This window comes from Octopus bimaculoides, chromosome 22 (assembly GCF_001194135.2).
Source record: "Octopus bimaculoides isolate UCB-OBI-ISO-001 chromosome 22, ASM119413v2, whole genome shotgun sequence".
Classification (NCBI taxonomy): domain Eukaryota; kingdom Metazoa; phylum Mollusca; class Cephalopoda; order Octopoda; family Octopodidae; genus Octopus; species Octopus bimaculoides.
In genome coordinates this window covers 18,050,989-18,068,028 of record NC_069002.1, presented here as the reverse complement: position 1 = coordinate 18,068,028, position 17,040 = coordinate 18,050,989, and the positions used below count along the sequence as shown (strand labels likewise).

General features: G+C 36.3%; 1 protein-coding gene across 2 annotated transcripts in view; it reads left to right on the top strand.

Moving 5' to 3' along the window:
* LOC106867306 (sorting nexin-8) overlaps positions 1–17,040 on the top strand; it is a 79,757-nt gene that overhangs the window by 34,417 nt on the left and 28,300 nt on the right. For both annotated transcript variants that reach the window (XM_052975871.1, XM_014912146.2), the window contains exons 4-6: positions 4,428–4,621; positions 8,142–8,259; positions 15,949–16,070. In XM_052975871.1, the coding sequence (XP_052831831.1) occupies positions 4,428–4,621; positions 8,142–8,259; positions 15,949–16,070 (434 nt within the window). The remainder of the gene's footprint in view (positions 1–4,427; positions 4,622–8,141; positions 8,260–15,948; positions 16,071–17,040) is intronic.

The window sequence follows — 17,040 nt, the reverse complement described above, 5'->3', positions numbered from 1 at the left end:
ATATATATATATATATATATATATATATAGTGTGTGTGTGTGTTTGTCCCCCCTTCACTGCTTGAAAACTGATGTTGGTGTGTTTACATCCCTGTAACTTAGTCGTTCGGCCTAAGAGATCGATAGAATAAGTACTAGGTTTACAAAGAATAAGTCCTGGGGTAAATTTGATCAACTAAAGGCGGTGCTCCAGCATGGCCACAGTCAAATGACTGAAACAAGCTAAAGAATATAAATATGACTAGGATGTTAGAAACACCTACATTTCTAGAAATAAGAGCTAAAATACGCTAACGCTGTAGTCAAAGCACATAATTGTGTACATATATATATATATATATATACACTGGTAGGAACTATAATCGCCCGAAAGCATCAGTTGAGAATTCCTTATACTGATGTCAGTTTTGGCAATTTTCATTGCCTCATCAGTAAAGACTGGCTCGACTTCAGCAGATTCCGGACTGAATTCTCTATCACTATAAGAATTTATGGATGATTTAGCAAATCACTAATGTGTACATAATTACGATTTTCCTTTTTGGTAAACATTGCATACTACTGTCTATATTAATTTTATGTATACACATTCGTGATTTGCTAAATCATCCATAAATTCTTATGACGAGGCAATGGAAATTGCTGAAACTGACGTCAATATAAAGAATTCTTGATCAGTGTTTTCGGGCGATTATAGTCCCTACCAGTATATATGTATACAATTGTTTTGATTACAACATTAGAGCATTTTATCTCTTATTTCTAGCAATGTAGGTGCTTCTAACACCCTAATCATATTTAGTGACAGCTATGGTTTTCCTTTTTGGTAAACCTTACCTGTATTTCAAATAAAAGATCACATTTTGGAGGCACAAAACAACTAAATGATTTGACGGATGAAGCAACAGCAATAGCAGTGTCATTGGAAATGAGCAGCTTCTGCAGAATGCAAATGTAAACATACATATTTATATATAAATGTATCATATATGATAAGTTTCTTTTAGTTTCCAGCTACCAAATTCCCTCAGATGGTTTTGGTAATCCTAGAGCTTTAGTAGGACACTTGTCCAGGGTGTCATGCTGTAAGACTGAATCCAAAACCACATGGTTTGGAAGCAAACTTCTTAATCACACAGCTATGTTGCATCTATTATGTGATAATTTATGTTATAATTTCTTTCATAGGCACAAGGCAACATTCAAAGAAGTAGGGTTACTTAATTAAATCATGATGTGTATTTAACTGGTACTTTATTTTATTAACCTCCAAAGGGTGAAAAGCAAAACTGATCTCCATAGGATTTGAACTCAGAACAAACAAAGCTTTAACTGAATGCCACAAAGGTAGTTTCTACACTGTCACTATTGTAATAATGATATTCTCTGTATTGTTAATAATCTTTAAAGCCTATTGTAAAACTGTCGTAAAACTAATGATGTGATAATAGAATAAAATATGTAACTGAAAACAATAAAACCATTTATAAATTGATTTTTCCTTGTTCATAACTCTTGACTTTTAGTGATCATTTCTTATCTTTTGAACTTTTATGCTTCAAAGTTTAATATGTCAGTGCAATACCAGAGGGATTTCCTTAGCAGTTGTGTATAAGTTATTTTGTCTTTTTGTTATTAGGCTTTCTTTAACAAGGTCAGTTAAAGGTTGTTGTAATTATCTGTGTGGCCAACTCTATCAGTGAAAAATAATTGCATGATAGAGTCACTAGCTTGCTATAGCTGTTCAGGCATAGAGAAGTTGTAGCTTGGGACACATAAGGTAGCTGCAACTGTAGACATGCTTATTATTAAGTTGGTGAGGTGACAGCATTGATAACACATCAGACAAAATGCTTAGCATTTCAGCCCTTTGTGTTCTGAGTTCAAATTCCACTGAGGTCAACTTTGTCTTTCAACCTGTTGGGGTTGTTAAAATAAAGCACCAGTCTAGAGAGTGATGTAATCCCCTAAAATTGCTGGCCTTGTGCCAAAAGTAGAATTATTGATATCATTATCTATCACATACTTTTCAGTCTAGCACATTTCCCTACCTATCCACCTTTCCTTTGGTCAGCCCAAAGGCTATATTAGAAGACACTTGCCCAAGTTGCCATGCAATAAGACAACCTGGAATCATGTGGTTGGAAAGCAAACTTCTTACCACACAGCCATGCCTGCGCCTATATATGTGAATGTATGTATGTCTACCAAATTGTACTCACAAAGCTTTGGTTGGGTTTGAGCTATTGTAGGAGACACTTGCCTGAGGTATGCACTGCAACTGAACCTGAAACCACATGGTTGGGAAGCAAACTTTCTAGCAATGCAACCATACCTTTGCATACAGTGTGTGTGTGTGTGTGTGTGAGAGAGAGAGAGCAGATACAGTTGATAAAAAAATAGAGATTAATCATTCAAAACTTTTTTTTTTGTATCTAACTTCCTCCAAGACCTATATAAAATTTTCAGTGCATGGCAGTTTGGTAAGAAGCTTGCTTCCCAGCCAAACCATTCCAGGTTCAGTCCCTGCATAACTACTTGGACAAGTGTCTTCTGTAGTTTTGGGCTGCCCAAAGTCTTGTCAGTGGAATTTGTAGATGGGAACTGAAAGAAGCCTGTTGTGTGTGTCTTTGTTCTTTACAATTGCTTGACAACTGCTGTTGGTTTATTTACATCCCCATAACTTAACAGTTCAGCACAAGAGAATGATAGAAAACACTACAAGCCTTAAAAAAAATAAGTATTGGGGTCAATTCATTCAACTATAACCCTTCAAGGTAGTGCTCCAGCATGGTTGCAATTCAATGAATGAAACAAGTAAAAGATACAAGACTGTGATCAGGATTTCTGGTATTTATGTTGTGTAAAGACATTCGAGCGAGATCGTTGCCAGTGCCACTGGACTGGCTCCTGTGCAGGTGGCACATAAAATACACCATTTTGAGCATGGCCATTGCCAGTGCCGTGTGACTGGCCCTCGTGCCGATGGCACGTAAAAGCACCCACTACACTCTCGAAGTGGTTGACATTAGGAAGGGCATCCAGCTGTAGAAATTCTGCCAAATCAGATTGGAGCCTGGTGTAGCCATCTGGTTCACCAGTCCTCAGTCAAATTGTACAACCCATGCTAGCATGGAAAGCGGACGTTAAACGATGATGATGATGATATTCATCTCAGTAAGGGTTTAGTACCCTTTATCCAACATTAAACCTCAAAATATCATGAAATGACCCCATCAAAATTATATCTTCTCAGATGGTTTATCAGTTTTAGATGTCTGTGGTGTCCTGTAATCCACTTATGATTACTTAGACTGCTTGAACCAATGAGAGAGCCTCTATCTGGTTATTTCACCTGCTAGAAATAGCAGGTAGATTCCTTCAAATCACACCTTATCATGTTAAAAAAGAACATGTTAGACCTGTTAATTCAGGCTGAGTCTGATTGAACAGGCCTGTAATCAATTTTGACTACTTAGACATTCTCTGAGTAGTCTCTCGTTGGCTTTTATAAGGCCAACGTAGGTACAATTAGTTTACCATTGAAAGATGGTGAATCATCAATTAATTGTATGAGTAAAGCTGCAGTAAACATGGAGTAGCAAATCAAATCTTTTCAGTGTTCTGTATTCTGAATTCGAATTCTACCAGAGCTGATTGTATTTTTCATAATTTTTATGTCTGCTTTCCATGCTGGCATGGGTTAACCATTCCAGCATGGAAACAAGCTGGAGAACTGTCTTGCTCCACTGTGTCGATTTTGGTATGTTTTCTACAACTGATGTCTTTCCTAACACCAACTGCTTTACATGTGTACTTGGTGCATGTTTTCATGACACCAATACTAGTGAATTTGCCTTGTAACTTACTAAACTAAATAAACTCCTTGGCTGAGGGGGGAGAATAAGAGTGGTTGCTTTATGAAAGATGTTGAAAGGTTAACGTATGATCAGACCCTGACAGGTACTACTGTTCCAGGTCAGAACACACCTGGGTGTAATGGTAATTAAGGGATAACTTCATCCTCCCCACAAATCCAGAACTCCCAAACATAAGCCTCATCACTGGATGCAGTTTAATGCAGCTTGTTGCAGTGAGCTGGCAGAATCGTAAGCATGTTGGATGAAATGCTTAGCAGTATTTTGGCCGTTGCTACATTCTGAGTTCAAATTCAGGATTAATTAAATAAGTACCAGTTATGCACTGGTTTGATGTAATCGACTAATCCTCTCTCCCAGCATTTTGTCCATCTTGATGGTCTGAGTTCAAATTACGATGTGGTCAACTTTGCCTTTCATCCTTTCAGGGTCGATAAATTAAGTACCAGTTGAACACTGGGGTCGATATATTCCCCTCCCCCAAATTTCAGCCCTTGTGTCTATAATAGAGATGATTATTATTATTATCTTTTCAATTTTCAATTTCAGAACTACCCAAACCCACACTCGGTGATTTAGCTGATTTGAAAGCTTTCTGCATTCATTTAAGACGAGACATGTCTCCAACAATTCTTAATTATACATACTCTGAGTTGTATGACCTCGAAAACATTAAAGTTGAACTGGTGCCTGAAAAGAAAGGTTTAATATTAAAACATGTTGAATATGAAATCACAAGCCAGGTAATTATTTTATTTCTCCTTTTTTTAATCAGCATCATCAATATCACAACATCCACTTTTCCCTTTTCTAAAGTTGGATGCCTTTTCTGTTGCCAACCCTCACCTGTTGCCAAATGAGGTGGTATTTTCCTATAGCTGGACATATTTTTACAGAAGATTGGGAATGAATGACACTGTTTGTAAAATGGTGATATTCATGTACAACTATTTTATAATGTGAAGACAAGGAAACATGAACACACACACACACACACACACACACACACACACACACACACACACACACACACACACACACAGAGGCTTCTTTCAGTTTCCATTTTCCAGATCCACTCAGCAGGCTCTTTAGTCAGGCTGGAGCTGTGGTAATAGGCATTTGCCTAAGGTGCCATGCTGTGGGGTTGAACCTAAAACTATGTAGTTGGAAAGCAAACTTCTTACACAGCAACGCTTGTGCCTGTGTATATGTATGAAAGAAATTTTCCATATCATACCTTCACCCTACCTGCTTTAATCTTATGCTTAAAAATGGACAGATATTTACTTTTTGTCATTTAAAACCGGGCATCTCCTGATTTCAGCTTCACCAAAGATTTCCCCCACTAGCTTCACCAACATTTTCAATAATCTTTTTATTCATGGTTTGTTTTTCTCTTCTGCAAACATTGACTTACAACAGACATTCAAACTGAAGATCAGATGAATCAGTTTCAATAGGAGGACTTACAGAGATCATGAGTTGTGTCACTTTCTCCTCAGAAAATTGTATGAAAGTTATATTACTACTTCTCAAATAATACATCCCCTAATATAATGCAAAAAGTGATTATGTGGGACCAGGATAGTTGTACAACAGTATTGCAAACATTGCAAATCCAGGCAGCATGGAGGAAAGATACTTCAAGTGGTGTATATAAGCAACACTGTGTCTCTGCTTGTCTGTTTCTTGTTCTCTCTTCACAAATAATAATAATGATAATAATAATAACCACTATCAATAACGAAGGGACAACTGGCACCAGCAATTTAAGTGAGGAAGATCAGAAGATCTTAGATGAGTAAAGAAGTAAGAAAAAGATTGCCAACATTAAAAGGTACCAACAGAAGGAAACTTCTAGAAATGACTAGGAAAGTAGATTCTTTTCTACTCTAGGCACAAGGCCTGAATTTTTTTTGTGGGGGAGGGGGTCGGTTAGATTGACCTCAGTATGCAACTGGTACTTAATTTATCGATCCTGAAAAGCAAAGTCGGCCTTGGTGGAATTTGAACTCAGAACGTAAAGACAGACGAAATGCCCCTTTGCATTTCACCCAGCATGCTAACGTTTCTGCTAGCTCACCACCTTTAGGAAAGTAGATTCTGTTATCAGTAGGATAGATACTAACAATATAGGTGACACTAACTTATTGATCTATGCAGGAGAGATAGTAGTTACTAGAAGATTAAATATTCCATCAGGAAAGATTAGAAAAGAGCAAATGTGGAAAAGGAGACTACAAAATAAAGTGAAGACTTTAAGACAAGATCTGAGTAGAATAGAAGCCTGGAAACTGAAATCTTCTCTTGAGAAAACATACTTAGTCAAAGAAAAAGGATTTGGGGCAATCATAGAAGAGTTGAAACAGCGTATCATAGCAGTAGCAGGTAAGCTTTCTGGATATAAGAAAAGAATAGATCAGTATCAACAGAATAGATTTTTCTGAGACAGACCAGAAGAGATTTTATAATTAAATAAATAGTGAAGAAAGTACTGAAGATGAGAAACCTAATGCAGAAGAAGCTAGAAAGTTCTGGAGTAGTATTGAGATAAGCCAGTCAGTCATAATGGAGATACAGTATGGTTAAAGAAAGTGAATGAAGAAGTAGTGAGTGAGAAGTAGCCAGATCTAAGACTAACTAGTGCATTAATGAGTAAAGTGTTAGGAGAAATGCTGAATTGGATGGGCCCAGGACCAGATTTAGTTCAAGGGTACTGGTTAAAAAAATTTATAGTCTACATGGGAGGCTGAGGGAACAGGATTGCCTTAATTGCCTATATCTATATACAAAACATATAAGCACAGGTGTGGCAGTGTGATAAGAAGCTTGCTTCCCACTCCCACTGCGTGGCACCTTGGGGAAGTGTCTTCTACTATATAGCCTCAGGCTGACCAAAGCATTGTGAGTGGATTTGGTTGATGGAAACTGAAAGAAACCATCATGTATGTGTGTGTATATATATATATATATATATATATGTGTGTGTGTATGCTTGTGTTTGTACCCCCGTCATCGCTTGACAACTGATGCTGGTGTGTTTATGTCCCCATAACTTAGTGGTTCAGTAAAAGAAACCGGTAGAATAAGTACAAAGAATAAATACTGGAGCTGATTTCCTTGACTAAAACCCTTTAAGGCGGTGCTCCAGCATGGCCATAGTCAAATGACTGAAACAAGTAAAAGAATAAAACAAAATATATTCATACACAATTATTATACAAGAAATATATTTATACACTTAAAATACGACTTCTATCAACTTTAACTAACAAAGTGGATGCTTAAAACTCTTTGTGATTTACACACATATATCCAACACATGCACACACACATTGGAAACACACTTTTTTTGCCACCAAGGTGATGAACATTTGGGAGAAGAGCCTGAGGGAGTAATCTAAAACCATAGGGATAGGATGAAATCAATTTCAAATTACCTCTGAGGGTAATTTGAAATATATTTCATCCTTGCCTCTCCCTCTTAATATGAATATAATTTCAAGTTACTAAGAGGTCAACTGAATGTGATTGAAATAATCTGAAATTGCTACACTAGTATAATTTGAAAAAAAAAAAAAAAAATGTATCTGGTATGGTTGTTTAGTATGTTATATGCCTCAGAAAATACCTCATGATCCCTGTTGTTTCTATCATAATAAGCAACCCTGTTGAAGATTATTTTATGTAACCCATTAACTTTTAGACTGGCCTTATCCGGCCAAAATATTCTGCCTGTCTTATGTTTAAACTGGCCAGATCTGGCCTCTTATAATATACAATGTCATTCCAAAAGTATACAACCACATCATCAAAATTTTTAAGCTATAAGATAATGTATGAATAATTCAAAACAATATTAATAAACATTTGACAGAGTAATCTGAATGCTAAAGGCTTAAATGAAAGAGAGATTAGCACTACAATAAAATAATGAAAGAAATATTTACTGAGTGAGTGTGTACTATTAGACAAAGGATACAAAGGAAAATCATAGTCGAAAAATTTACACAAATTATCTAATGTTTGTTAAAAGGCAATTACATTGTTGGAAAGCCATTTTAGCTATCCTAAAAACACAAAATACTGATTCGTTTTCATTAAATGTGTCGGTCTTTCTGCTGGTATCAATAGAATAAGTACCAGTAACAACATTAGGCAAATTTAAATCCTTTACACTTTACCTCAAAATTTGTGGCCTTATGCCTTAATCAAATATCAATAATATATATAGTTTTGACTTTTATATTGTTTTAATTTCAGAAATTTCATAGTACAGTTCTACGTCGATACAATGATTTCTTAGTAATCAACGAAATGTTAATGATGCGGTTTCCTTACCGAATGATCCCCAGGTTACCTCCAAAGAAAATGATGGGCGGTAAGTGTCTTGGTTTGTTTTATTTTTTGTTGTTGTTTTTTATTCCTTTGAAATCATGGCTGAATGATAGAGATGTTAGTGCACCAGTTTTTCTGTCAGTCTTCAGCATTCTTAATTTGAATATTGTTATTTTTTTATCTCATGGTTAATGATATCGGTGCTAATTGTGTACAGAAAAGTCAGGTTGACCTTGTACCAATGTTAGATCTCACTATTACTAAGCTGTTGTTGTTTAGCCCCAATTTAGCCTTGAGCAGGCAGACCTAAGATCAAACTCAACTAGAACAGCTGAGACCATGCTGTCTTTTTAGGAACAACTAAGTTTACATTATGTTTGTTAAAATGTAACTACATTGTTGGAAAGCCATTTTAGCTGTCCTAAAAACACAAAAACTAATTCACTTTTTATTTCTTGTGGAACCCAGAATTTTTATTGCCCCATGGTATATGATGGTGATGCTTGTTTACAGTTAGCAAGTGATGTCTAGACAAGGAGACACAAGCACAAACACACACGCACACACACACGCACACACAATGAGCTTCTGCCAGTTACTGTGTCCCAAATCTAATCAGCAAAATCTGAGTGATCCCAGAATATAATAGAAGGCACTTGCCCAAGGTACCATACAGTGAGACTGAACCTGAAACCACATGGTTGGGAAGTGAATTTCTTAATGATACAACCATGCCTGTAGTTATTTTTATGAATTAACTGCTAAGATATCCTAAGTTTACTATTGTTCTTAATTTCTGACCTGTACACACTGGTACTGGTTGATGTGCTACATAAAGTATTATATCATATTATCAGATTGTTTAGATATATTGCAGTTATATTTTTTTTAAATACGTAATTACATTGTTGTAGCTAATTAATTTCTTGCTTTCTTGCAAACAATTGTGTGAGTAAATATTCCTGAGAGAGCTTGCAAAGATCAGGGACACTAATCCACTTCAACCCTTGATTAGCTTTTTAAAATAGAAGTAAAAAGTAAAAGTTTTTTTCACATTGTCATTTAATGTCCATTTTCCGTGCTGGCAGGGGTTGGACATCTTGACAGGAGCTAGCAAAGCTAAGGACCACACCAGGTCCCTTTGTCTGTTTTGGCTTCGCTTCTACAGCTGGATACCCTTCCTAATGCCAACCACTTCACAGAGCATACTGGGTGTTTTTTACATGGCATCATCACCAGTGCTTTTTACTACTTTTTACATTGCACTATCACCAGTACTTAACATTTTCTACAAATTTATTCTACATATTGAACTCAGATGAATTGTAGGTTTGTTGATAGAGGCCAAAAGAGCAATAATTGATATTTGCTCTTAACAAGTTCTGATTCCACTCATTTGTATCTCGAACTAGATTTTATCCTTCAGAATTAATTTTTAAAAGACAAAAACTACTGATCTCAATAACACTCAGATTTTGTTACAGTTTGGGCTAGGCCTCTGCTCTGATAATATTGCTCCATGCAGATGCCCAGAGAACACAATCTCTCAATCCATTCTGCTTGTGGTATTAATCTATTGTCAGTCAAGTTCTAATTTTGGTTACAATTCTATCATCAATTTTTATGCTTTAAAGTCTAGACCAAGTCAGTAGCAATCAAAAGTATTGGCTCTAGTAACAAGAATTTTTGTTCTTTTTCAAATATTTGCATACCAGACTGTTGTCTTGTAACATCATTGAGAGAAAAATCTGAAGGCTACCTGTGGAACATGAACCCACATCTCTTGTAGATATGGCAGGTGTTCTACTGCTGGACCAAAGTAATTCTTCAAATTTCTCTATTCATTTTAGAAACTTTATTTCTATGAGGGAGAATTAATTGTTGCTGACATCATAGGAGCTTTTTATCAACTTTTGAATTCCACCATTCTAAACAAGAATTGTTTCAGGGGTTTTTTTTTTCTTGTCAAATAAACACACACACTATATATTCATTCTTCACTCGTTTATTATTGTTCTTATTTTATCTATGTCCATTGTCTAGAAAACTTTTATCACACACCTGTAACCTCTTCAGTAGCTCTTCCATCCCATGTGTCTCCTCCTGTTCTGTTTAGTTCATTCGGTCTTTCTCTGTGCATGCATTTAAATCTGTGTGTGTGCATGCGTGTACACATGTCTGTGTTTGCTTACTATATCATTTGTATCCATGTCCTTTATATAGTTTTTTTCTCGTGTTTATTTACTTTATCTCTTTTTTCATTTCATCTTAAGTATTCGTATGTGTGTCTTTTGTGTGTATACGGGTTTATGTACTATACAGTTTGTATCTCTCCCACTTCTGTCTTTAGTCATCATGTTGCGTAGTGTGGTAGTGGGGGGGTTTATTGTTCCATTCGGTACTGTCATCGGCTGCACTAAGTTCTAATGTCTTCTTTGGCATGGATGTCCTTCCTAATGCTGACCACTTCACAGAGTGTTACTGGGTGCTTTTTTACATGACACCAGCATGGGTGGGGTCACCAAGTACCTGCAAGACAAGACCTCACAACTGAATGGGGTTATAGAATTGAGGGATAAGAAACTAAAATAGAGGGACAGGAGTAGGTGTCTTGCTGAAAAGACAAGGTACATGGTGAATATCAGAGACAAACTAGGATTGAGGAAAAGGTAGATATGTAGGTCAGTGTGCTAGAGTGAGAATATTATTAGAGGTACGGAATGAATTGGATGCAGAGAATATCAGTTGAGTGAAGGAGGGAAATAGTTTCATGCAGAAAATTTGTAAAGTGAGTTGTGAGTTGCAGTTAGAAAGTGAGTTTGCTAAAATGGATGTATTTTTTCAATTTTGCTGTTTTCAGACCTAGTTAATTTCAAAAGTACAAACCACAGGGACTTGAGTTTTGGCACATTTCTTGTAGGTATAGAACTAAATAAATCTTGAGGTTTTGGGACATGACACCATTTCAGTAATATTTTGATAGACTATTTAAAATAGCTATAAACGGTAGAATTTCGGATCAGGACACCCATATAAGTGGGATTTTTCTCCATTTTGACTATAAAATTTTCACCTTTCTATTTTCTAATAATTATCTGACCTATCCCCATCGATTTTATATCAAAATAAAGATAAAACATTCCTCTTCATGATTGAATTACATGTGTCTCCTCCTGTTCTGTTTAGTTCATTCGGTCTTTCTCTATGCAGACATTTATATCTGTGTGTGTGTGTGTGTGCATGCATGCACACAACTTGAATTACAGCAACTTCGTTATATCTAAGCCCTTATTTTTTCTGTAAAAACCTATTTTCACATTAAATGAGTCAACTTCCAGTACGAATGTTTACGTTTTGTATGTCTTTTTTTAACAAAAAAAGTTTCTAAATAATTCTGGAAACAATCTACTCATACAATTTACACACCCACTAAAGTTTATTTTTATTTTTGCGAAAAAAAGTGCGTAAATTACATGGGTTTTTACAGTATGTCTATGAGCAAACACTTTCAAAGATGAAGCCTTGTCACATTGAATCTACCTGGGTGTGTAAATTGTATGAGTAGATTGTTTCCAGAATTATTTAGAAACTTTTTTTGTTAAAAAAAGACATACAAAACGTAAACATTCGTACTGGAAGTTGACTCATTTAATGTGAAAATAGGTTTTTACAGAAAAAATTTTGGAAAATATATGTTAAAATGAGATGACAGTGTTATTTTCATTTTTGGGTAATTTAGATGACAATTTATTCACTGCACCCTGTACATGGATGGGTGGATGGATATGTGTATATATATATATATATACATATATATATGTATATATATCTCATTGTATATATATGAGTATATGTATGTGTATATTTACACGCATGTTAATATGTATATAATGTGATAGAGAGAAAGAGAGAAATATACTTTCAAAGCAGTGACTAAAACAAATTTAACATCTTGAATTATCACTAACTTTAACAGCTCTGTAGCAACTGACCTTAAGAATATGATACAATTTCAACCAGCCAAATAATAAGATACTTTTCCCCCCCTCTAACCAAACCTCCAAAATGTACCACACACACCCTTACACATGCATGCACACAGAGAGAAAGAGAGAGAGAGATGCTTTCAAAACAATAACTAAAGCAAAATTGACTTCAGCAGCTGTGTAGCAACTGACCATAAGAATACAGCTTCAACCACCCCAGAAAAAAGACTTCTTTCTTTCTTTTGTCTCTCCCCCCCCCCCCAACCAAGCGTCCATAAATTTACCACACATATACTTACACACACATACACATACACACATGCACACACATATATGCATCACATATTGATAACAAAAGAACATTTTCTTACCCATTCAACTCTAGATTTTTTCAACTAACACCCACACACGCACACACATACATACATATATATTAGGTTGTCTCACATGAAATGTCCTATTATAAATGGGTTTTTTATGAGTCATCTAGAAATGGATTTTAATGAGTTTCTGTGTATATGCTTGTGTTTACTCTCAAGTCTTCTTTTTCTAGACAATACTATTATTCAAAATTGCTACACACAGCTCTTATGACAACTGAACAATACCAAGTGATTTTCTTGTACGAATACAAGTTGGGTCACTCTGCCACCAAAGCTCTATGGACCATCAAGTGGGGTTTTGGTAATGATTCTGTTGATATTAGAACTGTTCAGAGATGGTTCCATAGATTTCGTTCAGGAAATGAAAGCCTTAAAAATGAACCAAGAGGGAGACCAAAATCAGTTATCTGGCATGAGGAATTGAATGCCTTGGTTAAACGAATTCCGCGAACAATGGTACGAAAAATCGGATCAGAGCTCCAGACATCTCCCACAACTGCTTCTTGACACTTGAAGAAACTTGGAAAAGTCAAAAAATATGAGATTCGAAGAAACAGACACCTTACAGTACGTTTCATGTTGATTTCTCGGTTGGAAAGAGAACCATTTTTGTACTGACTCATTATGTGCTTTGAGAAATGGATACTCTTTGATAACAGCAGGAGGACAAGACAATAATTAGACACAGGAGAGTCACCAAAACACTACCCAAAGCCACCATTGCATCCTAAAAAATTGATGGTCACTGTATGGTGGTCAACAAAGGGGGTTATTCATTATTCATTTTTGCAACAAAGAAAAACTATAACAACAACATCCTGTTGCCAGGTAGTTGATTGTATGCATCATCATCATCATTTAACGTCTATTTTCCATGCTGGCATGTGTTGGACGGTTTGACTGAGGTTTGGAGGCTCCAATCTGATTTGGCAATGTTTCTACAGCTGGATGCCCTTCCTAACACGAACCACTCTGAGAGTGTACTGGGTGCTTTTTACGTGCCACTGGCACAGGAGCCAGTCAGGCGGGCCTGGAACCAATCACATTTGGATAGTGTTTTTTATGTGCCACTGGCACAAGGGCCAGTCAGGGAGTACTGGCATCGGCCACATTCGGTTGGTGTTTTTTACGAGCCACCAGCATGAGAGCCAGTCGGGAGTACTGGCATTGGTCACATTCGGATGGTGCTTCTTGCGTACCACCGGCATGGGAGCCAGTCAGTGGGTATTGGCCACAGCTACGATATTGGTTTTACTTGACTCAACAGGTCTTCTCAAGCATATCATATTGCACGAAACCACAGGGGTACTCTTGTTTGGGCCAGACATGCGTGGCTACCATCTTACTTTAGTTACTGGGTCTTCTCAATCACAGTGTATCCCCAAAGGTCTCGGTCTGCTGTCATTGACTCTGTGAGGCCCAATATTCGAAGGTCATGCTTCACCACCTCATCCCATGTCTTCCTGGGTCTACCTCTTCCACAAGTTCCTTCCACAGTTAGGGAGTGACACTTCCTCACGCAGCTGTCCTCATCCATACGTAACACATGACCATACCAGTGCAATCATCTCTCTTGCACACCACATTTGATGCTTCTTATGCCCAACTTTTCTCTCAGGGCACTTACACTCTGTTGTGTATGCATATTGACATTACACATCCAGCGGGTCAAAAAATTAACAAAGAAGCAACCCAGATTAGTGACTAGAGATGGCTCAATTTTGCTTCATGATAATGCACGGCCTCACACCTCTCAAGCTACGTCCACAAGTTGCAAAGCCTGAATTAGGAAATTTTGGCACATCCTCCTTATTCTCCTGATATCTCTCCTACTGATTATCACATATTTAAACACTTCGAGTTTGCTATCCGCAATAAAACATTCTTAAATAAGGAAGAGGTAATTGAAGCTTTCAAACAGTTTATCAGATGACAAGTTCTTTGAAGATGCCTTAGAGGAACGTTGGATGAAGATCATAAATGATCAAGGATCACATTTTTTTTATTAAATAAATAAATCTTCTAAAACTTAAAAACAATTTTAATGTTTCCTTTTTCAAGTGCAACATTTCATGTGAGACAACCTAATACACACACACACACATAATGATGATGGCATAAAAGGTATAAATTTTCTGTAAAAGAATAATTTCTGATGATTCCCCAAAGTAAGATGAAAGTGCTGAATAAATAATTATCCAAAATTCTGTTTATCTCTTTTTTCTTAATATATAAAATCTGTACATCTATCTATCTATCTATCTATCTATATGTATATGTATATATATATATGTATATATATATATATATATATATATATATATATATATATATATATATATATATATATATATATATATATACACACACACACACACACATAATATATGCTTTTCCTATAGCATCAGAGCATTGTAGGTGTCAAAATTTCCATTGCTTGAAATAAGATACTTCTAGCAATGTAGATATCTTGACACCCTTAGTCACATTTAGTGAAAACTATATTTTCTTTTATGCTAACACTCTCTGAGTGGTTGGCGTTAGGAAGGGCATCCAGCTGTAGAAACTCTGCCAAATTAGATTGGAGCCTGGTGTTGCCATCCGGTTTCACCAGTCCTCAGTCAAATCGTCCAACCCATGCTAGCATGGAAAGCGGACGTTAAACGACGATGATGATGATGAACACATTGCGCATGGCTGTTTATACTAATTTTTGTATACACATTAGCAATTCACTTAATCATCCATAAATTTTTATGGTAAATGCATATGTGCTGATGGTGGAGTAAGCGTAGAAACAGCCTAATGAGCAGTCCTTACTGAAGAGGCTACAGAAATAGCCGAAACTGAACATTCGGTATAGGGAATTCTCAAGTCAGTGTTTTTGGGCGATTACAGCTCTTGTGAGCATATATGTATGCAATTATGTGCTTTTCCTACAGCATTATAGCATTTTAGCTTCTATTTCTAGCAATGTAGGTGTCTTGGCATCCTTAGTCACATTTAGTGACAATTATATTTTCATATATATAAACAGAGAGAGAGAGTCAGTTGTGGGTGGGAGGCAGGAGATAGAATAGATAGACCAGTATCAATAAAAAATACATCATGGTATTTGTTGATATTTCTGGTTCACTTCGCCTGTGAATTTATTAATTTGAATTTTGTCTCTTATGTTGATTCCAACTGAATATGTCAACTTAAACATTGTGAAGGACTTCAAAGTTTTTTGAGTTGGAATAAATTATATATATGTATATACATAAAATAAATCTTGCAGCTTTGTAGGCTTTCAAAAAATAGTTTCTAATTGTATAAAATTTTTAAACTTTGAATCGTAAACAATTTTCCATTTCATTCCAGCCAATCGTGAATTCATTGAGCAGCGCAGGAAATCTTTACGTCGCTACCTTAACATTATTGGTCGACATCCTCGTATGCATAACGATAAGTTATTTGAATGTTTTCTTACATTTGTTGGTTCGGTAAGTCAAAATCTGTAATTTTTCTCTTCTTTCTCTCCTCCTTTCTTCCTCCCTCTTTTCTCCCCCTTTCACCCTTGTATCCATTTAAACAATTTTCTTTGCTCTAGTTACTCATCATCATCATCATCATCGTTTAACGTCCGCTTTCCATGCTAGCATGGGTTGGACGATTTGACTGAGGACTGGTGAAACCGGATGGCTACACCAGGCTCCAATCTGATTTGGCAGAGTTTCTACAGCTGGATGCCCTTCCTAATGTCAACCACTTCGAGAGTGTAGTGGGTGCTTTTACGTGTCAACCGCACAAAGGCCAGTCAGGCGGTACTGGCAACGGCCACACTCAAAATGGTGCATTTTATGTGCCACCCACACAAGAGCCAGTCCAGGGGCACTGGCAACGATCTCGCTCGCAATAATAATAATAATTCTGTGTTGTGGTAGTCATTATTTGCTTCACTTAAAGTAATGAATCGGCAGAACCACAGAGCATCAGAACAAAATGCTTTGTCACCTTTGTTCTAGTTCTTTACATTCTGTGTTCTACATTCTGTTGCGGCCAGCTTTGCCTTTCATCCTTTCAAGGTTGATAAAATAAAATACCAGTCAAGTACTAGGGATGATGGCATCAACTAACTGCTTATTCCCAAATTTTAGGCCTTGTGCCTATCTTAGAAACAATCATTTACTCTGTTTCCTACCAGTCCATATTATATATATATATATATATTTATATATATATATATATGTTTAAAAATGTAAGGAATGGAGAAAACGGATGTTATAATTGCATACTTTATTCCTACATATGTTTCAAAGGATTACAACCTGTGTGATCCATAGGGATCTGTGATATTAAAATTGTAACCTTCTCTTCAGGGAATTCACGGGAATCATCCCTGAAGAGAAGGTTACAATTTTAATATCACAGATCCCTATGGATCACACAGGTTGTAATCCTTTGAAACATATG